Genomic DNA, 26,060 nt, shown 5'->3' on the forward strand with positions numbered 1-26,060 from the left:
AAAGGTGGGTTATGCAGTTAGGAAGGAACTGGGTTACTTATAGTTTTATCTCATAAATTGTGTTAGATACTGTATATTTATATGTCTCTGCTAAATCTCTTAGATTTTATTCATAATGGTATTTTACTTTAATTTCAACAAAATATATCATTTATTGGGTGAAATAGAGCAAAGGCCTCAAATAAAATAGATAAAACATATATTACAGAGGAAACTGGCATTTCATTGCCATCTGTCTATTTGTCTTTTTCCATATGCCTATATCTATTTGTAATGTGTTTCATGATATGCTTCATCTGTGCAAGACTGTGTCATTCTCTAGATAAGCACCACATACCATCTGTACTACCCACAATATTACCTGAACACATTAACAAACTGCTCATGCAACATTGACAGCATTTTATAATATTCTAAAACATTGCATAATTGGGCAATTTATTTAAACACATTACTAGCATATTATTAAAATGTAATTTCTACCCAAAAACCAAACCATGCAAAACTGCAATTTCTCATGCTTATTAATAATTAAGCCTGAGAAAATTTGTTTCAGACACAACGAAAAATATATTTTTTAAGAATATTTTGAATGCCTTGTAATGTTTTAATCTAAATGGGCCATATTTGTGAATTTTCTGTGAAATGGCAAAAAAATTGGCAAATGCATTGAAGTCTGTGTGTGAAATTTTTTTTGACACACAACAATTTTTTTCACTCATTGGAGTCTAGGGGCATATTTTTTGTGGCGAAACCTGGCGAAATATTTTGCTTCTCACTAGCCAAATAGGCAACTATGCAGAGCAGTAAATTAAAGACAGCTATTTAATTTTTTAATTGGTTTATTGTTTGCCTGTGTTCTTTTAACTTACACCAAGCTGTCAATGGTTAGCTTTTACAATGTGATTAGAGTTAGAGCATTGATTTAGATGAATGATTTTCTCCTAAGGATTTGTCTCTGTATCTGCTTTTTAAGATTCTTCATTGTTCCTGTAATTTTTTTCAATGGTGTTGTCTAAGATGCATTATTTTTTCAACTAAAAGTAACTACAGATACAAGTATGGGACCTATTATCCAGAATACTTTGGACATGGGGTTTTCTGGAGAAGGGATCTTTCTGTAATTTCTACTAAAAATGTATGTAAACATTAAGGGGCAGATTTACATAGGCTTGAATATCGAGGGTTAATTAACCCTCGATATTCAACTGTTGAAGTTAAATCCTTCGACTTCGAATATCGAAGTCGAAGGATATAGCGATATTCGTTCGATCGAACTAAAAATCTTTCGATCGAACGATTAAATCCTTCGAATCGTTAGATTCGAAGGATTTTAATCCATTGATCGAACGATTTTTGTTTGACCAAAAAAAGCTAGCAAAGCCTATGGGGACCTTCACCATAGGCTAACATTGACTTCGGTAGCTTTTAGGTGGCGAACTAGGGGTCAAAGTTTTTTCTTAAAGAGACAGTACTTTGACTATCGAATGGTCGAATAGTCGAATGATTTTTAGTTGGAATTGTTCGATTCGAAGTCGAAGGTCGAAGTAGCCCATTTGATGGTCGAAGTAGCAAAAAAAAAACATTCGAAAGTTTTTTTCCTCTATTCCTTCACTTGAGCTAAGTAAATGGGCCCCTAAAACATGCCAATAGATACGTTTTGCTATCTAAATAGAGGCCTTCAAAATTGAGGTGTAATTCCTCAGTGCCCACTAGGTGGCTCTGTATTGATATGAGAAATACTTTTTAAGGAGATTGCACACCCTATACTGCACCTGAGGGCATATTTACTAATGGTCGAATATCGAGGGTTAATTAACCCTCGATATTCGACACTCGAAGTTTAATCCTTCGACTTTGAATATCGCGCTATTTAGCGCTATGCGTTCGATCGAACGACCGAACAAATAATCGTCCGATCGAACAGTTAAATCCTTTGAATCCAACTATTCAAAGGATTTTAATCCATCGATCGAACGATTTTCCTTCTATCAGAAATTGGCTAGAAAGCCTATGGGGACCTTCCCCACAGGCTAACATTGATGCTCGGTAGGTTTTAGGTGGCGAAGTAGGTGGTCAAAGTTTTTTTTAAAGAGACAGTACTTCGACTATCGAATGGTCGAATAGTCAAATGATTTTTAGTTTGAATCATTCAATTCGAAGTCGTAGTCGAAGGTCGAAGTAGCCAATTCGATGGTCGAAGTAGCCAAAAAAAAATATTTCGAAATTCGAAGTTTTTTTATTCTATTCCTTCACTCAAGCTAAGTAAATGTGCCCCAAGGTGTCACAAAAGGGTTATTTTCAAATTAAGCTGACCTATTTAATACTTTGGTATTCAAAATGGGCATTAGCTTTAATTTATAAAACTATGTATACTGTTGCTATACATGTCTGATATACATATGAGTTTATTTTACTATAGCATAAGAACATCTGTCCTTTATAGCTAGATTATAATAAAAAGCCAGGAGGTCCTATAAAGAAGAAGGACAAAAATGTTCAACTATATTAAAAACAAATGCTGTTTATAATATCATGTGACTGGACTTGTCTATTCTAACCATTCTAAATGTCTCTGACTAGCTGACTGCACTATGATTTGTATGCTCTAAAGCTAAATTTCCCATGGACTTGTATAGATTACATGTCAAATATTGTGGCGTTTTAGCTGTTTTACACCCTTTCTGTTTTCTAGTAGGCACAAGCTGTAGAAGCAAAAAACACTTTTCTACTATTGCTGACATATGGCTGGAGTTTAGCTCTATCACTGATGATATTGTGGCATGGACCAATGCACTGAAAATAGATTAAGTGGAATATATGAGTTTGGTAGCTCTCACTGTGAATTTTAAACCAATGATTTAGAGAAATCAATCTTTCTTTGGTAGACCTGACTTTGTTGTAATATAATCCTGCTGGAGAACAATTCAAAGACCTAGAATAAAGCTTCTGTGATTCCAAGCGCAGCCTACATATAGATCATTCTTTATCTTATTAAATTATATAATTAAACAGGATGAACTCTAATAATGTTCCTTAAAAAGCTTTAAGGATATTAAAGGTTGCTATGAGGACTGAGTCCTTACCACAATATTTTGAAAAGTTTTCAAACATGCTGGTCCCTAGTGTTACTTACATTTTCAGGTTCATATAGTGAGGTGCATGTGTGAGTAGTGCACTGAGTGAAGTGAGAGGCACTTCCAAATAATTAAAATTCACCATTGCACGTAACCACTGTGCTCTAGGAATATGTAACAATTGATATTATTTTGTGCGTGTTTTTTGCCTCTGCTATCCAGGTTTTATTAACCAACTAGAAAAAAGTAGATTTTTTGACAAATTCAATAAAATAACTCAGGATAACAAGATACAAAAGGCTCAGACAAAATCACACATTTTGATAGAATTATACATTGTATTACAAATGAAAAAACAAGTTATTACTTGAGTACTTTCATTTTGCTTTTTATACTTCTTACCTTTACATACTGGTCTGTGGTCACTCCATGCTGCAAAGACATCAGCAATCCTTTGGCATGTGACACTTTTCTCTCCTTGAAGAACATAGTCTTCATCACAAGAAAACAGAACTGTGGCTCCAAGGCTATAGCAAGAAACACAGGATGGAAAGCAAAGAAATTTAAAAAAAAAACAGCTAATATTTAATTACCATACTGTAACTACAATACAAAAACGCAGTGTTCAGAAAGAAGGGAGAGAAAGCATTTTTTTCTCAAGGTGTGTCCCACTCCAGATGATTGGGTATTATTTGTCACTTTTTTTGTCACTGTTTTGTGAAAAAATCTGCCAATGGTGAAATGTGGAATTTCACTACATATTCATGAGTGGCAAAAAAAAAATCACTAATTATTTTGGATAAATACATTTAAAAAGGAAACAGAGAAGTATGGAAAGATGAGAGTCATATATATTACATGTACCAATATTTACATGAGTATCTGAAAACAGCAATTTTAACATGAATTTGTTGAATTGACAGCATAAAATAACCAATACGTTACTTTAGTATAACCATTAAATGTATAAGGCTATAGTAAACTCTAAATAGTAGCTTTACCCCTTTATTTGTTCTGGATGAGTCCTATTATTTCACTTGCAATGGTGTGGAGGTAGGGTGTTATACACTGTAATCAGTAGTATGTTAAAGGGCATGTAAAGTCTAAAATAGAATAAGGCTAGAAATGCTGTATTTTGTATACTAAATATAAACATGAACTTACTGCACCACAAGCCTAATCAAATAAATAAAGTAAGGCGGGGGCTCCCCCTGCTGTTCATAAGTATGATTGTTTCCCTGCTCAGCAGTTAGGGACCGTCTGACAATTCCTATCCACAGCAGTAAATGAAGGGAGAATTATACTGCATACAGTCAGGTTTCTTATAAAAAACTGTACACATTTTTTAATTAAAGTATATTGGAGATAGGTTTATTTTTCATTAAAGAAAATAAAAATGGTATTTTATTTTTTTGCCTTTACATGTCCTTTAAAAGAATGAGTGGTTCTTTGAACTTAACAATAGAATTTATTTAGTAGAACAAATCTACATAGGAGCTCAGTAAGAGATAAGCAGAAACATACTGTAAAACATCAGTGGATAGGCATATACTTAGAGGCACATTTATCAAGGGTCGAATTTCGAGAGTTAATAAATCCTCAAATTCGACCCTCGAAGTTAAATCCTTAAATATCAAATTCGAAGGATTTAGCGCAAATCCTTCGATCGATCGATCGAAGTAAAAATTGTTCTATCGAACAATAAAATCCTTCGAATCGAACGATTCGAACAATTTTAAGCGATCGATCGAAGGATTTTTCTTCGATCAAAAAAAGCTTAGAAAAGTGCTGGGGAAGGTCCCCATAGGCTAACATTGTACCTCGGTAGGTTTAAAGTGGCAAAGTATGTAGTCGAAGTATTTCTTAAAGAGACAGTACTTTGACTATCGAATGGTCGAATAGTGGAACGATTTTTACTAAGTCAAAGTCGAAGGTCGTAGTAGCCTATTCGATGGTCAAAGTAACCCAAAAAAAACCTTCAAAATGCAAAGTTTTTTTCATTCAAATACTTCACTCGAGCTTAGTAAATGTGCCCCTTAGTGATTGGTGAATCTGTCCCGTTTCGCAGAAAAAAATTGTGAAATGCATTGAAGTCAATGGGCGTCCAAATAATTTTGACATGCAACAATTTTTTTAGGGAATACAGGGTTATGGGAGATAGTTCATAGTACAAGTTGATCCAGGGACTGGTCCGATTGCTATTTTGGAGTCAGGAAGGAATCTTTTCCCCCTCTGATTCAAATTGGAGAGTCTTCAGACGTTTTTTTTGCCTTCCTCTGGATCAACTAGCAGGCAGATTAAAAAAAACCAAAAAAATTAAAAGGTTGAACTTGATGGACGTGTGTCTTTTTTCAACCTTACTTACTATGTTACTATGTTACTATGTTGATGCAGCAGATTTTTTGCCACTGAATTTTTTAATAAATAAACACCTTAGCCCCTACTGCTGGGCTGCTATTATAAGTAATCAATATAGTCATCTTTATTTTTAAGTGAACATGCCATGACTAATGCCATTACACAGTAATAGCAAATAATTTATGTAAATGTTTGTTTATTAATTGTGTTTGTTTTAAATGTTTGTACAGGTATGGAACCTGTTATCCAGAATGCTTGGGACCTAGGATTTTCTGGATAATGGATCTTTCCGTTATTTGGGTCTTTATACCTTAAGCCTACTAGAAAATCATTTAAAAAACCCCAATTGGCTAGTTTAGCTTCCAATAAGGATTAATTATATCTTAGTTGGGATCAAGTACAAGCTACTGTTTTATTATTACAGAGAAAAAGGAAATCATTTTTAAAATGTGGAATATTTGGATAAAATGCAGTACATGGTCTGTCTGAAATTCAGAGCGCTCTGGGTAATGGGTTTCCAGAAAACAGATCCCATACCTGTAGTACAAATGAGGAATAATCATTTATAGTCTGAAAATGATTTAATCCAACTTTTTTCTTGTATATTATGAAAACTTTACACAATGCTACCTTATTGGTCTTCTTTTTGTTTACAAAAGCAAAAAAAAATAATAAACAATGCATTTCCAGTGGAACCTGGTCTGCAAATTAGAAAGAATGTAGCAATGAACAAATAACAGAAAGAAAAACATTTATTCTATTAAGAACATAATATTCCTGTTCCTGGTGGTACATTATACAAACAAACCAACAAAATTAATCAGAAACAAATGTGAAGATTTTACCTAAAATCAGAGCCTATTCTTTTTCCATTTTCAGGTTCCCCAGGGTCTGGACACATATTTGATGCTTGTTTAATTCCTCCCTCATTTACTGTAAAAGATAAAAAGTAAATCATAGGTCAGACAGATATTATCAAGGTCCACATACTGTATATAAAGCAATGGCAGTAGATTTAAGTAAATCAATTCCAACAGTGTTGGACTCTAGTGATGGGTGAATTTGTCGCCGACCGTCATCGTCACCGGTGGTGAAAAAACTTTGACTCTGGCGTCGGAACCATTTTTCACGGCAAATTCGCAAATTTAGATGCCAGTGCAAAACACACAAATTTGCAGAATTTGCGCCTGGCGAATAAATTCGCCCATCACTATTGGACTCACCTGCTGGGGTGCCAGGATTTTCCCCGTGATCCCTAACCTTAGTATTAAATCTTTGTTTCCTTTCCAGTTTCTGCTTGTGTTCTTTTTATTCCCAGCAGTGATAAAGTTGGAAAAGAGTGTAGTAGTCTGTAAGGGGGTCAGCGAAATGACCGAGGACAAATATGTTGCCATAGATAAGAAGGGGTATCCAGGAAGGCTGGCATTTATATAGAGCTGGCAAGAGGAATTTTTAAGAAAGAATATGCACAATGTAAATTTAAGAGCCAGAGCTAAAAGATTCCTCAAACAATCACAAAGTCTGAGCTGTAAACAGCATAGGGATAGCAGGGTTCCACTTCCACACTGTCTCTATCTCTATCTATATCCACTATATTGCTCTTACACCTTGTTCTAGTAATCATGCAACAAACAGAACACACATGGGAGCACAGCTACCCACATAGAATTAATGCTGAATATATCTTTTTGAAAGCAGCCACTCTGTTCTTGTAATATCACTATGTATAAAATGTTTCCCACAGACTTCAGTGAATTGGCATCTAGTGAAAAAAACAGTGCCTTCTAGGTAGGGTCGCCACCTTTCTGGTTTCCATCTGGACAGCCCAGTTTTCAGGAGGGCTGTCAGGAAGAAAACTGCCTGAAAACTTTCCTAATTTGGAAATCCTGACAGGTCTTTTAAATGAATGGCACATTGATCAGCCAGTCTGCAACAGTCACATCATTACCCCATCCTGATGTCATGGACACACCCCTGGATCATCAACCAGCCCACCCCCTGATGTCATCTGCCGACCTAAGACATCACAATGCCCATCACTGACATCACCAGGTCCGGCCTCCGTCTCCCTGTTGGCAGAAAGTGGCAACTCTACATCTGGGCTATATTTATTAGTTACATTTGAACAAGTAACCCTCATACATGGGGATACCAGGATTTTTCGCAATAAAAAGTAATGATTTTATGGTTGTATCTGGTGGGCCAATGATATCAGATTTTCTACTGGGTCTTTGCAGTTCCAGTTCAACACTGAATGGCACACTAATACATTTTAGGGCATAATGAACACAGTTTTTAATGTGGATTTATTGCACCCTTGGAGTCCTCATTCCAAGGCTATACAAACACACTCCCATATAAAACTTAAGGTATATAGTCAACCTCTCTTTTTTTCTATACTTACTCTCTCTAAAAAGCAAGCCAATCAGCATTTTTTTTTTTACTTTTTCTGTGTTGAATTTTCCAACACAAAATATATTACAGTCTATGGATATTTTAGTGCTGTGACTTTTTTTTGCTGCAACTTTTTCCCTGCAGAATGCATTGGGGTCAAACAGCATTTTGAAAATGTTCACAGTGACATTTCTGCACTTTAACAAAATAAAAAGTAGCTGACAGTGCAGACTAACACCACAATTCCATAACTGCTGAAATATGTCAGTCATTTCTATTGACCTGTGAATTTCTCCATACACTTGTAGTGAAGGAAATTCACTAGAGCCATTAACCAATGAACTGGCATTTACAGTATGTTGGATATTATCATGGAGGAGCTAATGAGATGCAGAATAGCTTTTCTCTTGCAGATCCCCTCGTAAATGACTCTGACACCTTACATGCAGATTGATATTCCTTTTGTTGGTCATTTGACCTATGAGCTGAATGTTGGCTATATATACAAGAGAATATCACAGCTTCATTGCAATCAGTTTGAAAAGGAAATAAAATGTTCTGAAAGCTTGCTATGAGTTAACTAATAAAGGTATCACCTTTGTACCACTTTGCTATTTTTTATTTCACATGGGTTGCCCTGTAACATCTCTCTATAGTAAAAATGTCTCTCTGTTTATCAGTTGCGTATACTGTAGATGGTGTATGTGGACTTGAACTTTCGTATGAGATGCTCATTTTAAGCAAATGAATCAACCAGAGATATCTCAACATTATGATGCTAGGCTTTTAATAACCATGCAAAACCATGCTGTCAATCTTTATAATCCACTCAATAATCAGTACCAAATTTGAAACACTGTTTGTGGGATTTCAAATTCAGGCTTATGTAAAAAATGTAAGGTGTAAATAAGCGTCATTGCAATAAAAACTTCTAATATCTTGAATACTAGAAGAAAAAGAGGGGCCTATTTAAGATTGTTTGAGCATTCAGACTTGAGCAATCTTTAAGGAAACTCTGTGTGAGTTAATGAACTCATGTAGCGTTTCGGGCCCAATTATCTTGCCAGTATTTTCTGAGAGCAGAAAAGTTCAAACACTCAAAGGTGAAAAAAAGCATCTTAAAGTGGAAAAAACGAAGATTGACAAAGTTATCGAGCATGAAACCCAGATTAAGTAAATTGCTCTAAGAGCACTCAAAGCTATTTTAGTTTTCATTATTTCAAAGACTACATACAAATAAATAAAATATAAAGTTTTTACATTGGAAGAAAACATATGTAGCCAAGAGAAGAATGTACCCCACAAGAAGGTATGTATCCCTATCCATATCCTATAAATGCAAAAATAGGGCGTTTAAAAATTCACACATGCTGTATATGGCAGTTTATTTTGAATGCTTTAGGGAACAGTCCTCACAATCAAAACCTTATTGATGTAAAGCAGGCATTCAAAGAGCATTCTTCCCAACAGACGTGTGAAAAGCAAAAGGTTTATAAAAAAGTTACACGTGGAGGTAGATTTACGAGTCTCATGTTTCACATCAATACGGTTTTGATCTGCTCCCCTAGCTGAATGCTCAGGGCAGTGCACATGGGCCTCTTCCAGTTCCTGGTGAGTTACTGTATATGAATCGAATTTGGAACCTTGTCTAATTCTCTATATCAGTCCTAAAAATCAACCCTTCATACTGGGTATAATTCTGTATACAAACAGCAGTATTCCCTGCAATAGACTATTGGGGGCCACCCTTATCTGCCTAAAGCATAGCCAGAGAAGCAGACATAGTTTTACAATCCCATTTAAGAATAACGTAGTTTTCAATTTTAGTTTCAATTTTGGGCAATTCTCATTTTTAATACTACTGACTTCATTACTTTATGTTCCACTATTAGATCACTCAGATAAACATTTGTTTCTTATTTCAACACTTTGGGGCAGATTTATCAAGGGTTGAAGTGAATTCAAGGGAATTTTGAAGTAAAAAAATTCGGAATTCAAATTTTTTTGGATACTTTGACCATCGAATAGGATACTACGACTTCGAATTTGATTCGAAGTAAAATCATTTGAATATTCGACCATTCGATAATCGAAGTGCTGTCTCTTTAAAAAACTTTGACTTCGATACTTCGCCAAATTAATCCTGCCGAAGTGCTATGTTAGCCTATGGGGACCTATTAGAGCATTTTTCTAAGTTTTTGGAGGTCGAAGTAAAATCGTTCGCTCGATCGATGAAATCCTTCGATCCGAATGATTTAATCGCTCGATTGAACGATTTTACTTTGACCGCAGGATACCCAAATTCGATTAAAAAAACTTTGACTTCGATATTCGAAGTCGAAGTATTTAAATTCGATGGTCGAATTTCAAAGTATTTTTATCTTTGAAATTTGACCCTTGATAAATCTGCCCCTTTATATACATAACTCTCATATATCATGCTGAAAACAACTGACTGCAAGAGCTCAGAAAAAAGACAAAGTTATTTTTTATGAAAACCACACTCAAATCCAATTGAAATGAAGCAAACACCTCCGTGCAGAAAGATAGCAACTGAACACAAAAGGATTGAGGCACTTGTATATTTCACAACAGTATACCTCTATCCAAATGGAACACAAGATTTACAGCTGCAAATCAAAACCTTTACATTTCCTTCCCATTTATGCTCCAAGACTAAGCAAAAAGCGACATTTTAGTTAAAGTCGTTTGATTCATGGCTAAAGTGTTTTCTGTGTTGTAACAAATGTCCCGACCAAGTAGAAAAATAATAAATTATACAGATAATAAATGTAAAAAGATTACTCTAAATACTCTTAAGTAACATTTGAAATGAAAATGACACAATTTGGTTACACCGTCTCCAAAATTACAATTGGTATTATAGCATTGATCTTGTAGGCGTTGATTAATATCCTTAATTCAAAGCAGGAACTGAAATAAGTTTTGAGTTTTTAATCAAAGTTTTTTCTTCTTCAGCTGTAGAAAAGATTCAGTATATATCATATACACAAAAAACCTATTTCAATTATTTTACTGAAACTGAACAAATATGGGAATAACTGTTAAAGTGTAAACTTCAAGACAGAGATGTATACATCAATAAATGCTATAATCACAAAACATTGATATGGAACTTAATCAAGATTTTTTTCTCAAACCAATCTGTTAGCTAGGAGTCTTGAGGGAGAGCAGAAATTGTGCTATTCTTTTGTGAAATGGAACAGCTGGATATAAAGTTTCTCCCCTCAACCTCTAGTATATTTAAAAAGAAATGTACACCTCCGATAAAATTCTACAGCAGTTTGTTAGGTTTTAGTTGCCAAAATTTTTCATTTGAATTTTCAAGATTTTTTTTTTGAGTGATAAAGCTGGAAAATTCAACTTCAGATAACTTCAAAATTTTTTATTTTGTATTGAACTGCACAGGGTTATAGACCACTTTACTTGCATTGCATCACTCTAGACCAGTGGTCCCCAACCAGTAGCTCGCGAGCAACATGTTGCTCACCAACCCCTTGGATGTTGCTCCAGTGGCGCCAAAGCAGGAGCTTATTTTTGAATTCCTGGCTTGGAGGCAAGTTTTTGTTGCATAAAAATCAGGTGTACTGCCAAACAGAGCCTCTTGTAGGCTACCAGTCCACATAGGGGCTACCAAACAGCCAATAACAGCCCTTATTTGACATCCCCATGGACTTTTCCATGCTTATGTTGCTCTCCAACTAATTTTTACATTTATATGTGGCTCACGAGTTAAAAAGGTTGGGGACCCCTGCTCTAGACTATTTTCATAGCAAAGCAAAGAAAATCTGGCACTTTATAAGTGGTTGTACGTGTGTGAACCCACCCAGCTCAGTTATGTATATAGTATGTTTCAAAGAACTAGAGTATATTTTTTAGTGTCTGCTCTACAATATACCATTTTCAGTAAGCAATATGTATTTTAGAACACAAGTTGGCCATATTTTAAGACATTAACATTTACATTTCATTACTTTCCTTGTACAGTTCATAGTATAGCAATCTACTGAGGGTACATGAGAAAGAAAGTAAAACTGAAAACTGCCATCCCAGTACTAAGTATGGGGAGTAATAACTGCCAAAAAATCTCATATATTTAAGTTATATTCGAGCTACGTTTTTCTTTACACATAAACAATGTAAATAAAAAAAAAAACATATTATTGCTGATTTTACTACAGCAGTTTACTATGTTCCAAGAGCCATGTCCAAGAAAATAAATGCAGGAAAAAATGAAGTGACATATTTTTACATTGTTTATTGTATTATTGCATCACAGAAAAAGATATTGGGGGTCATTTATAAAGTTTGCACATGGGCATATTTATTTGCAACTGGTTGTATTGCCCATGTTTGTTTCCTGAACGCTAAAATATTGCACTGCTGTGCCCATCTTTTAGTTTAATGCTAACTCTCATTGCATACAAATTTTTGCAAATGGATCACAAATGAGACAGGTTTTTCAGCAATCTAAGTTTGCAATTTGCAAAACTGTTTTGCAAATATTTTCTCCACCACCAAAGTCGTGGCATAAGTGTTCTAAATTTTCTAATTCGAATTTCAATTTGAAATTCAAATTTTTTTTGGCCAAAAGTGTGAAATTCGACTAGGGAATTGTTAAAGTTCGATTCAAGATTTTTAAAAATTTTAAATATATTTTAAGCCTTTTAAGAATTTGAATTCGACTATTCACCACTTTAAATAATTTAAATAACTCCCATGAACTCAAAATTAGACCCTTGATAAATCTGCCCCTAAGACTACTGTAACTAACTTTTCACAGATGTCCCACTGGCACACACATCACTCTTCAAATAAAAATGCTACCAGTTCAGTGTTAGTAATAACTTCTATGTTTTTTCTACTAAAAACCATCCAAATTCCATATAAAATATAATTGAAATAATAATATTTTTTTTTAATACCTTACAGTTCAAATATGAGGAGTCAGCCAGGTAATTGCACTACAGATCTTCATGCATCCATGAATACTGCTCTGCTGTTGTTTGGTTGTGCTGTATTCATGAGGACAAGCTTTGGGATACATGTAGGCCTCTTTCAGGTTCTTAATTATGTTTTTGCCTCCCACTTTTCCAAACGAAGAGAATCTCTGCACCTCTACCGGCTGAACAAGGCAGCCTTTGTGCCACTGCCTGCCTTTTCTATAACTCTTTGCACCCTGTTCTGCACTTAGTAAAATATTGTACCACTTGGATGTTCCATTTAGTCAAGCTGTAATTCCTTTTTTACAGTTATGCTATACCAATGCATATGTTGAAATATGCAATATATTAATATGTAAACAACTTCAACAGAAGGTTAATGGGTGTATGCTTCTCCTCATGACACTGTACTTTTTCTAGAAGACAGGCCTAATATGCCCCTCCTTCTCAAACAGAAGCACTACTAATAAGTAGTACAGAGCTGGATAGTCATAAGTCTATTGAAGGTACCTATGCGGAAGTTCATCTTAATGCGATTGTATGCCCAGGGCCTGTCTTAGACCAAATGATTCAGTTGTACTCTGTATCCACAGGGAACAGCACTATATGGTTGCCTCTTCCAGCTTTATAAACTAAAAGACCCTGCAAACAAGATTGGGATTGATAAAAGGTAGTAACCACTATCAATCATAACTGTGCATAACCAAATACTGTACAAAACTTCAATGTTATATCATATGACAACAAAATAATAACTATTGAGATGGCTTTTAATTTTTTTTGATAGCATCAGAGCTTTTGGGAAAGGGACAGGGCCGGAACTAAGGTTAGGCAGAGTAGGCATGTGCCTAGGGTGCAAAGCTGGAGAGGGTGCCAGGCACGCACCTTCTAGGCCTGCTACTCTTAGTCTGGTCCCCTCTCACAGACACTCACGTCCTTTTTGCACATTCGTACACGGCCTATTCACGTTTTTCTGTGCACATGTTTTTGCACATGCGTGGGTTTTTTTTTTGCACGAGCATGCTTTTGGGCCTTGCCACCAGCCAGGTTTCCTAGGGTGCCTTGCTGGCCTGGCCCGGCGCTAAAAAGTCTAATGACTGTTTGTTGCCACTTGCCTTGATGGACCCAACTTGCTGCATTGCCTCGGAGACCCCATCAATTTAGTCCAGATTTGGAAACTGAAATTACTAAAGCAGTCCCTGTTTTTGCCAGACATCATTCATTGCTTAAAGACTTCCCTCTTTCTTGTCCTGTATTCCTAATTAGATTGTAATATACAGATAAAGCCATCAGGATTTCACATTTTGTTTCACTGTGTCTAGACACCATTTTTTTTTATTTAAGTCCTGTTTAATCAAACAGTCCTGACCTGACCTAGATAGAGTGCAATTTTTCTCAGTAAATTGCTTCTGATGGACTAAGGCCATTGCACTCTAGCACCATCCAGAGGCACAGTGCCACAAAATGTAAAATCACGATGGCTTCATCTACATTAGTGCCCTAAATGCACATTCCTTGAGAGTACTAATTCCATATTGTATTATGTGACATTATTTAAAACTTTGTCACTTTGGGGTGCTCTACAAAAGCACATTATATATAGAACACTGAAGAAATATAGATTAATTCATGTAGGGAACTTATATGGGGAAAATACTGTATGTCCTGTAAAACTTTTTGTGTTCTTACGAAGAATAAAATGTATTTTTTTGCTGCAATATGAATTAAATAATACAGCCTGTAACTGTGGAAACACAACTGTTTTTAATTACATATGGGGATCTGTTATTTCTATTTTTGTGTTATTCAGCTGGAGACTTCACATTTCATTTCTGATTTTTTTTACTGTATACATTAATATTCAGCCTACATTTTCCCTGTGTTTCTTTGCTTTTTTGTCTTTTAAATAGTTTCCTTTTTAATTTACAAACAAGCCCTCTCTCCAGCAGGGCATACAAGCATCATGCTGAGTTGTAAGAAGAGAACCCACTTCTTTATCAAAATGCAGAAAGAAATACATATCCTCCATAATATGATTTCTCTCAGAATTTGCAGCCCTAGAAATAGACACCTTTAACAACACAGTCAGTATCTTAACAATGTCTATTTATAATATACACAATGTACAAGCTCTTATAGATATACACTATAAATATATGGGATACGACATAACTGTGATACACTCATCTTAGGAACAAAGTGTATTGTATGAATGGAAAGTGCGCTGAAAAATTATGAATAGCAATAGACGTCATTCCATCTGTGCCATACTGTATGCCAAGAGTTTATGTTCTATAGAATTCTTCTAATGGAGTAAGCAAAGTATGATAGGAAGTGTAATATGTGCACTGTCTGTAACATTCTCTGCTTAGAGGGAGTTGAACATATGGGAGATGTTATTTGCCACTGCATTTTACCACATGTTGATCATGAGACAGCCATAGGAGCTAAAATTAAAGGTGCAAAGTATATAGACATAGTACAATGCAGAACCTGTTCCAAAGGGATGTAGAAACAACATCTTCTAGTTTTAAACATTTATGCTGTTCCTCCTTGTGGTCAAACCTTTAACTGTGAAATCATGAATGCTCCCTACATGGGTATATATGGACCCATCTGTCCAAAATGTTGGAAAACAAACATCTGAAGCACCATGTAGTTACAATATATCAAGTTCAAAGTTAGCTGTGGTTAGAAATGTGTCAATGCTTACCTGTACTGTATGCACTATACATATAAGTATGTAGAGGAAAAACTACAATGCGCTTACAATTAAGAAGATACAAGTAATACATATTGTTCAGACTATACGTTTGTTTAAATTAGATGCTAGAATTACAGTAAGATCTTCTAGCATTTGCATGCACATGTTGATGATGTAGCGCTGGCATATGTAATAGTACATTAGTTTTATATTAAGTGCAAAAGTATTATGTGGCATTTTATGAATGCTATTAGAAATGTCCTACTAGAGAGAAGTTGTTGAATTGCCTTTAATTAGTCCCTTTAAGATGCAGTATTTCCCTCTTTATTAGAGCTCATTTCCACAGTATGTACCATAATTATCTGTTTAGTTATATACACTGAACCCTGTATTATGACTTTTTAATTGCTTCATGGTTCCTATGATCCCTTAGGATGTTCTAGGAATCTCAGTAGTGAAGACATAATTTCCCTTAATTTTATCACATTAAGGGAAATTACATCGTCATCTTAAGGAAGCCTGTATTTTTTTTCATTATATGAGGATAAGCCTAAACAAGCTGACAGTCAAAGCACTGTCAGTTTGTAATTAGTGATGGGCGAATTTGCGTCGTTTCGCTTTGCCGAAAAATTAGTGAATTTCGTGCGAAATTTTTGAAACGGCGAAAAATTCTTGAATTTTTTTTTGACGCCGGTGAATTTTTTCGGGCGTATTTATTCGCTGGCGGCAAATCACGCAAATTCACCACGAATTTGCGCCTGGCGAATAAATTCGCCCATCACTATTTGTAATAGGTGTAAGGATATATTTCTTGCACATTATTGCGACATGTATCCCACCTTTACAGTTGTTGCTCCTTTTCAGAAAAATCAATAAAGAAGAACTTCAAATTGATGTCTATTGAGCAAATTAACTGTTTTATTACTGGCGCAAAATGTCAATATTGAAACAAAATCTTCCCTTCAGTGTGTTCACCTGCCTACTTAACAGGACTTCTACCTTTTAGGTGTTCTGTTCCCACAGGTGCCAGCTATATTGGATTAACTGTGTAGTTGCATCTATTCTGTGGCACCCTATGGGTTTCCAGTAGTGATGGGCGAATTTGTCCCATTTCGCTTCGCCACAAAATTCGTGAATTTCCCGCGAAATTCATGAAACGGGCGAAAATTTTGCAAAACATGAATTTAGCATTGCCGGAGTCTTGGAGTCCCTTAGTGATGCTTAATTCTGGAGTAGTCAGAACGTCCACTTCCAAATATCTTCTGGAGAGAAGTTGTTAGGGGTGTGGAAAAAAAAAAATTACAGGGTATTTGCTGGCCCTACTCCTGCTTGCCTATGTCCATCTGTGGTTTGGTAACCCCCAGAATCCTAACCAATAATTAATCCTTGACACCACCTAAGGATGAGCTAGATTTAATTATGTCTTTTTCAAGAGCCCTACTCCCTCTCACACAGTGAGTTTTATGCTAAATCAATGTTCTTGTATGGATGCCAAGGGCCTATCAGTAGTCAGGACCAAAGAGGAAGCTTAGGGTTTAAAGTCCAAGTTTGTGGTACCAATAGGGATCAGGAGTAAACGTCGTCAATTAGTACTGCAATTAGTGATGGGCGAAATTATCCGCCAGGCGCAAATTCACGGCAAATTTGCGCGATTCGCTGCCGGTGAATAAATCTGCAAACCGGGCACGAAAATTCGCTGGCGAAAGTTCGTCAAAAAAAATTGTCGCCACGTCCAAAAAAAACGGACGCCAGTGTCAAAAACGAGACGCCGGCGCAGTTTCGCAAATTTTGAAAGTTCGACCGGCGTCAAAAAAAATTGACGCCGGCATCAAAAAAACGGACGAATTTTTCGGCGAAGCGAAACGGCGCAAATTCGCCCATCACTAACTGTAATAATATATATATATATATAACAATATATACTGCAGAATGCTGTTGGATATTGAGTGCTCTGGTATTCCATCCAAGGCTAGATTCACATAGTGGACGCCCCTGGGCCCACTGCCATTCATTGTCCCCATCCCCTCCCTTTTCTTCATGCACATTCACAAATTTTCATCATTGGGTCCCAGGCACTGGGGATTGATGCTGGGGAAATCTCATCTCCTGAGCATCCCCAGTGTCTTTTGAACCAAGTGCATGTGGTTAGTAACATGCTGCCCCTTAAAATCCTGCTGCCCTAGGTCTGGGCCTTGATGGCCTTTCCACAAATCTGGGCCTGAATCCATCCATCATTAGGTAAGCACAATGGGGAGAACTAGAAATAGCAATGCAAAGTAGAATGTTTGCCCTTCCTCTCTATAGCCCCAGCCTACATGGAATCTAGCCTAGGCTTGTCAGAAATGTACTTATTGTGTCAGTCTTTACAGTTGGTGCAACAATACCATTCCATTAGAATATGTTATTTTCCTAAAATGGCACAGCTGTGTGTTTTAGACACTTGTTTTTTCTTTTGTCGGGGTTACCACTCAAGCATTGAATAGATTTTATAGCTTGTTGACTACCCAGTGTGAATTGTAAAAGCTTAACTCCCCAATACAGTACATATCATAAAATCAAACATTACACCTCTTTCACTGTTCAACTCTATTTTCTTGTGTGTAATTAAACATACTTTTTCTACCAAATGAACGGTTTAGGATTGAATCTGCAATAGAAAATAATCCACAGATTCTTAAGAAATCTCTGAGCCACATCACTGTCATTTCCGTCTAAGTTTTTGTTTTATTGTCTGCATGTTATTGTCTGCATGACTCAAGCACTGGAAAGAAAGATTATATGCTGTGAAGTAGAAAAATGACTTATTGGGAGCAAGGTTTTATGCTCACCATGAGGGGGAAAAATGAATCTCCTCGATTACTGCATGCATTGTTATTGCAGGTTCAACCATTGTACACATTTTATGTGTGGTCATAATCCTGATATATAACAAGATATTGCAAACATAAATGCAGACCCCATACTACACTACAGCACATTTTTAGTGGAATGTGTTATTTTGTACCACGATTGAGGTGGCATATTCTTGCATGACCTGAGATCCAACCATTTTGTTTACTAAAAAATAAATAAAAAGTTGTATATTGTAGGTTAAATATTGACAACTTTGGATAAGGAAATGCAGGGGCAGACTGAGACCTAACCTGCCCCCGCTAGCGTATGCATATATGAGTGCATGCACACCTGCCTGATGATAAAGTAGGTGCACAAAAATTTGCCAGTAGTTGGTTATAGAGGTAGCATCAGGCCCAGAACTAGGGTTAGGCAGAAGAGGCAGCTGCCTAGGGCACAACAATTGAGGGGTGCTGGGCACACAAACACATGCAATGTCACTGAGTAAACACGCACATGTGACGTTACTGGTCATGTGCGCGAGAGCAACACCACCATGCATGTGCGCGCAACGTCACTACAGAAGCCACAGGAGACACCACCTCAGAGGCCACAGGAAAAGAAGGGAGTGAGCTGGCCAGCTGGGTTGCCTAGGGTGCTCAGCCGGCCTGGCCCGCCTCTGGGTAACAGACCCTGCAGACAGGGCCATTCTGTTCCCCAGACCCCTACTATTCCATGTTAAGGTTTTGATGTGAATGTTTCAGCTAAATGAAATACTTTATCTCCTGTACTGTTACAGTATGTGCACAATTAAAGAGGATCACTTACTGCCCACAGAAGGTGCACAGAGGTATGTAGAGAATGCACAATAATTTTCTAAGTTGACTGTATGAATATTTACACTTAGAGATTATTTATCAAAGGTCAAATTTCGAAGTTATTTGAATTTGAGCTATTTTTTTTACATTTTAGATTGTACTCGAATGGGAGGGTATTTATGAAAAAAACTTGACATTTGAATAGGAACGACACAAAAATTCAAATCAAAGTCGAATCGAGTTTTCCTCTGAAAAAATCTCGAATGTCAGGAAGGCAATTAACATCTTCAAATGGTTCAACTGAATTCTGCCATTGACATCTACAGTACATGAACTCGGCAGGCTTTAGATGGCAAAGTATCAAATTAGAGCTGTTTCCATTGTCAAGGCATGATAAATCTCACATTCAAATTCGAATTGGTGGTTTTAAATTTGAAATTATGAGTTTTGACCAAAAAAAACAAATTAAAAATTTGAATTCGAATTTACCATTCGAACCTTAGTAAATCTGCCCTTTAATATCTATTAGAAGTAAGTCTAGAGCAACTGGGCTTGCTGAGTTGCTCAAAATTTAATTCTATTAGATATATTGTACCATGACCTGGATGAATGAAAACCTTTATGGACATTTACTTTTAATGTTTTACCCAAAAGATCACTGGCATCCCACTGCACTTGCTTTGGTAATGACAGCTGCACAGAGCTGTCATTACCATCTCCTTTATAGAGTAAAAATTGTTTCAGAAGACCTTCACAAATCCAGTAGACAAACATTTTGACAAAGTTGTTCTAATTTAGCATAAATTACTTTTGGTTGCATTTGGGGAAATTTCTAGCATACAGTATTTGGCAGGAATATTTTTTATTAAGAGTACTTTATTTATATCCTCACCCATTATTCTCAAAACACATTGAAGTCAAAGAGCGTAAATTTTTTTATTTACGGGCGACAAATTTTTTCACGCACAACAACTTTTCTAACTCCAAATGCATGGCTATTTTTCATTTGGCGACTTTTTTGTCATGGCAAATTTTTTTGCAGTGGATTTTTGCAGCAGTTTCATGAAAACATTTGCAGATGGCGAAATGCAGAAAGTTGCCACAAATCCATACCTTAAATCTACTATTAAATCATGTAGACATTAAATAATTACTATAGGCTGGTTTTGCTCTGAGTAATGATTGATTTTATCTTAGTTTGGATCAAGTAAAAGGTACCGTTTTATTATTATAAATATTTATTATTACAGAGTCTATGGAAGATGGCCTTTCCATAGTTCAGAGCTTTCTGGATATATGGTTTACCAGGAGTTTCCAAAACTTGATTATTTTTGATATGGAATGCAACTTTGTTATCTAAAGTTGAGATTGGTATTCGTATTGGAAATTGTGTGATACATAAGACTTTGCTGTATTCCTATACTGTGTCTGTTTTTCTCTCTTTGAAAATAATAAAGAATATTTGGAAATAAAGTTGAGATTGTGTAGAAGGTAGTGATGAGCGAATCCGTTCCCTTTCGCTTCGCTGGAAAATTTGTGAAACTGCAAAAAAATTCACAAAACGCAGAAAAAATCTCAAAACACATTGAAGTCAAAAGGCGTCAAAATTTTTTTGATGTCCACTGTTGTATTTTGTTTATTAAAGGAGCAGTAACACCGAAAAATGTAAATCTTCTAAAGTAATTAAACCACAATGTACTTTCCTGCTGCACTGGTACAACAGGTGTGTTTGCTTCAGAAACAATACTATAGTTTATATAAACAAGCTGGTGTGTACCCATGGGGCCAGCCATTCAAAGCTGAAAAAGGAGAAAAGGCACAGGATACATAGCAGATAACAGATAAGCTCTGTATTATACAATGGGATTCTTCGGAACTTATATGTTATCTACTGTTATCTATGAATGGCTGCCCCCATGGCTACACAGCAACTTGTTTATATAAGCTATAGCAGTGATTCTCAAGCAAACTCACTAGGTTAGTTTTACCAGTGCAGGGCATTCATAAATTATATTGTCATTCCTTTAAAACATTTTAATTTTTTGGTGTTACTGTTCCATTAAACTAAGGGCATTTCCACTTTAGTTTCACAACTGTACAAGGATAAAAATAGCATTTCCCAGGGCTCGTTTCCCCAAGAGTTGAAAAAAACAAACACCACAACCTAAACTGCTACAAAGAACTTATCCTAGGAGACGTCCAGTAGCTCCTTTGGTATGAAAGCTGTATAATTGTCCTACCACTTTAATCACCAGTTTGTCAGACCTTCAGTTGGTGGGATAGGTCAGAGTGACATTTGTCTTGGAGGCAAACAAAACAGATAGTTGAGTTGTGCAGAAACATGGATTGATATATTATAGTCTTAGATTCCCACATAAATCATGTAAAAAAACACTTTGAAGAACAGTGGAAGCATAATTAGATATAATTGTGCATTATTTCACTAAATTAATCAGGGATTTATATTTTGCAACCCTCCAGCTGCTGTTTAACCCACTTTTTCCCACAAATAGCTGAAGGATGTTAAGGAAACCTGGGAGCTATAATTCCCTCAGATGTGTGTACCAGTATTCCTGTATTACCAGGGGCCCTCTTTTTTTAAATGCAACCTTGACTAAGCTTCAACATTTTAGCCACTATCAGTTTCCCGGGCTGAAATTGTATTTAGGTCTGGGCATAATCACAAAAACTCCCCTGGGAAATCAGTGCTGGACATACTGAAATGGTCAGACTCATGGGAGGCATTAAAAAACTGCCCTATAGGAAGTTAAAAATATAGAGTAGGTGATACCTTATATTGGCTAACTAAATAGATAACAAATAAATGTGAGTTTTCTGGAACTTAGGTCCCTGCTTTAGGCATGGTAAACACAGAAACTAAAGGATCGTAACATTTATCACACTAGCACTGTATAAAAAAATGTTATCAATCAGGCAAATATGTGTGAAATCTTTCTCATACAGATATTGATCAAGGTCCCTCAGCTAGGGCTCTCTGTAGAGGTTAAAGTAATTAACACTCAGTTGTAAAAAAAAAATGAAAGTCCTGGGTCAAGTGTAAGTCTTTTGTGTATGTCCAATGGGTGCAGATCTTACAGCCTCCTAGTGATATCAGGGTATTATTAGCCATATTCACATCTGGCCATAAAAGTGCTGTCCCTGTTGAGGCCGTACTGTAGGGTATTGAATTTATGTATGAATTTATATTCCTATTCCTTTAGATCTTGTTGTGTTTTAAAGTTGCCCATTAGTACAGTGACTTAAAGATCATCAATAGTGTGGTTATTTACTGCAGAAGTGTGCTGCTTCTGGGAGATCCATTTTCCACAATTGATGTTGAATCTATGGGGGTATATCCATCTGATGCAGTGTTTGTCAAGCTTCATCAACATATAACCCTGTAGTTGGGCATTTCACACACAGAATAAGGTAGACTACATGGATGACTTGCAGGAGAATGATCCTTTTGTTATGTGTTCCTGCTGGTGATATGGTATAGGTACCCAGCCTATAGTGTGAATGAGGGTGCAGGTTTTACACCTTGCTTGCAGGCAGGCTTTTGTGCCACTTTTATGGCATTCATACAATTCGTTTTTTTGCTGGTTATCTGTATTGAAGTAGGGGAGGTTATGGGAATATATTTTGCAGCCCATACATGGGGATTGTATATGACCACAAGGGGGACCCGGTCATTCTTTGTAGTTTGTTTGTACTGGAGGAGTTTATCCTTGGGTATGGCAATAGCTCTTTGGACTACAAAGAATGACTGGGTCCCTCTCATGGTCATATTACAAACATAAGCAAATAGAACAATTGCACACCCTTGTAGAGATCAGCCCAGTGCACAATATTAGAGGATCTGGCAACCTCACAATCGATCTTGGAAGAGGATAGCGGCACACAAGGCATTACAGTTGCAGGGTGCACCCTGCTCGTTTATTGTGCGGAAATGCAATGTTTCAGGGACACGCCCCTATGTCAAGCATGAGAAAGGGGCATGTCCCCAAAATGTTGCATTTCCGCACAATAAACAAGCAGGGTGCACCCTGCAACTGTAATGCCTTGTGTGCCGCTATCCTCTTCCCACATTACAAACATACAACAGAAGATCCAAAGACTGATCACATACCTAGGGAGTAATTCACACAACAACACTGCAACTTTACCACAAAAAGCTCCATAAACTTCTCAACATGAACAAAAAGATAAAGCTACACAGACTTTAACAACACAATGGACACCTAACTGGATCAGAAGCTAAACAAAGGTAAACAAACCAACTATATGTTGTTAATCTCTCCATTAACACTGTGACATGGATGAATTATTTTCACAACTCAGACTGAAGAATTCTTCTGTGACTAAGAGGAAGGTGCCACATAAAACCCTACATTAAACCACTGAAATAATCTGACTAAAATATTTACATGGACACCAAACCCGGGAAGAAATTGTAATGATAGGTTACCCTGGTGGTCTAGTGGCCAGCGAGGATGCCTGCCGCGCCTACAGCAGGGACATCTGCCGTGTGCTTCTTCTTCCTTCTGCACCGGCTCCTCCCACATAGACTGCTTTTGTCACAGGGTGACAACAGAAATTGTATCTATATGGCAGCAAGAGCCTCCCAACCTCTCTAAACAAGAACAATAAACCATCTGTTCACTAAAAGAAAATAACTATATAACCAGCACACAAGAGGGGAAGCCACCATCATCATAGATACAGTGGATTACTTACAAGAGGCTCACAGACAGTTGCCTAACAATATGCACTACTGAAAGTTGCAAAAGATCCCACCGATCTCTACAAGAGGTAATTAAATAATATATTAAACAACCTATCTTCCGATATCAGGAGCCATATCAACACTCTAATTCCTGAGGATCACAAAGTGGGCTGCTTTTACATGCTTTCCAAAAACCATAAAGAGGGTAACCCTGAAAACACTGACTCACAACACACCACAGACCTCCTCAACAAACTTGTATTGCTAGGTCTTATACCCAATGGAACCATCTTAGGGAAAATGGACTTTGAGGCTCTCTATACCAACATCTCACTTTCTGATGGAATCCAGGCCTGTCAGTTGTACTTACAACAACAGAGCTTACCTGTTGAACCAATACTACAAATAATACACTTCACCCTGACGCATAATGCCTTTTTATTTGGTCAGGAGATCTACAGTACTTACCACAAATGGGCTATGCCATGGGTTGTCTCTTTGCATCACAATATGCAAATCTATGTATGGCCATATTAGAGGAGGAATTTTTGTCATCATGTACTATAATTGGTAATGGTTTACCTTCGCTACATTGACAACATCTTGTTAATCTAGACTGCAAGTGAATAGGACCTATTTCCTTCTAAAATAGCTACAACACTATCCAGCCCACCATAAAGCTCAAATGAAGTCACTCAAAAACAAACATTTATTTACTGGACACCACTATTAAAGTAAAAGCTAGGAACCTTGTCACCTTGGTTTACAAAAAAACAACAACCAGATGCATATACCTCAGGAATGACAGTTTCCACCCCATACATATAAAGAGTTCAATCATATACAGCCAGCCAATACGATATACATGCATTTGCTCAGATCCTATTGAAAAAGATGAGCACCTAAGAGAACTTAGGAGTGACTTCATCAAACAGGGATACAACCCCAGAACAACAGATAACCAAATCAAAGTGCTATCACCATACTCAGGGGTCAACTTCTCCAGTACAAACAAACTACAAAGAATGACCTGGTCTCCCCTATGCAAAATCATGAAAGAACTCCAAACCATAACATGATGGATGATGGGCTGTGAAATATATTCCCACAACCTCCCCTATGTGCAAACAGACAACCACCAAACCTTAAAGTATGAATTGTGAAAAGTGCCATAAATGCCCCAGCAAAAAGTGGCACAAAAGCCTGCCTGCAAGCAAGGTAAAAAATCTACAGCCACATGTACATTACAGTCTGGGCAACTATACCACATGGCAACCAGGAACACATAACAAAAGGATTATTCTCCTGCAAGTCATCCAATGTGGTATACCCAACTACAGGGCTATATGTTGGTGAAACTGGACAAACATTATATCAGCAGATGACCCCCCATAGATCCAACATCAATTGTGAGAAAATGTATCTCCCAGTAGCAGCGCACCTCTCAATGAAGCCTGAAGCAGGGACCTAAGTTATCCCACAAGCTCGCATTTTTTGTTATTTATTCAGTTAGCCAATAAAGGGTATCACCTACTCTATATTTTCTGGTTCTTGATCTATGGTTAACATGGTATAACAATCTACTACTATATAAAAATAGCAGACTATAATGCATGTCCTTTGGCTATTAAGACCCAATATCAAGCCGTGACTGCTGCTTTTACAATATTGGGGCACTGTTTCCAAGTTTGCTACATTAAGGGGCAGATTCACTAACTTCGAGTGAAGGATTCGAATGAAAAAAATTCGAATTTCGAAGTATTTTTTGGGTACTTCGACCATCGAATTGGTTAAATTCGTTCGAATTCGAACGAAATCGAACGATTCGAACGAAAAATCGTTCGACTATTCGACCATTCGATAGTCGAAGTACTTTCCCTTTAAAAAAAACTTCGACCCCCTACTTCGGCAGATAAAACCTACCGAAGTCAATGTTAGCCTATGGGGAAGGTCCCCATAGGCTTGCTAACCTTTTTTTGATCGAAGGATTTTCCTTCGATCGTTGGATTAAAATCGTTCGAATCGTTTGATTCGAAGGATTTAATCGTTCGATCGAACGAAAAATCCTTCGATCGATCGATCGCAGGATTAGCGCTAAATCCTTCGACTTCGATATTCGAAGTCGAAGGATTTCAATTTGAGGGTCGAATTTCGAAGTATTTTTAACTTCGAAATTCGACCCTTAGT

At 36.7% G+C, this 26,060-nt stretch overlaps 1 protein-coding gene across 1 annotated transcript in view; it reads right to left on the minus strand.

Moving 5' to 3' along the window:
• The window catches only part of LOC108719755 (CUB and sushi domain-containing protein 3-like), a 489,518-nt gene that overhangs the window by 340,747 nt on the left and 122,711 nt on the right, over positions 1–26,060 (minus strand). The window contains exons 6-7 of the mRNA XM_041567998.1: positions 6,281–6,368; positions 3,480–3,604 (exon numbers count right to left, since the gene is read on the minus strand). Of these exons, the coding sequence (XP_041423932.1) occupies positions 3,480–3,604; positions 6,281–6,368 (213 nt within the window). The remainder of the gene's footprint in view (positions 1–3,479; positions 3,605–6,280; positions 6,369–26,060) is intronic.

Source organism: Xenopus laevis, chromosome 6S (assembly GCF_017654675.1).
Source record: "Xenopus laevis strain J_2021 chromosome 6S, Xenopus_laevis_v10.1, whole genome shotgun sequence".
In the NCBI taxonomy this organism is placed as follows: domain Eukaryota; kingdom Metazoa; phylum Chordata; class Amphibia; order Anura; family Pipidae; genus Xenopus; species Xenopus laevis.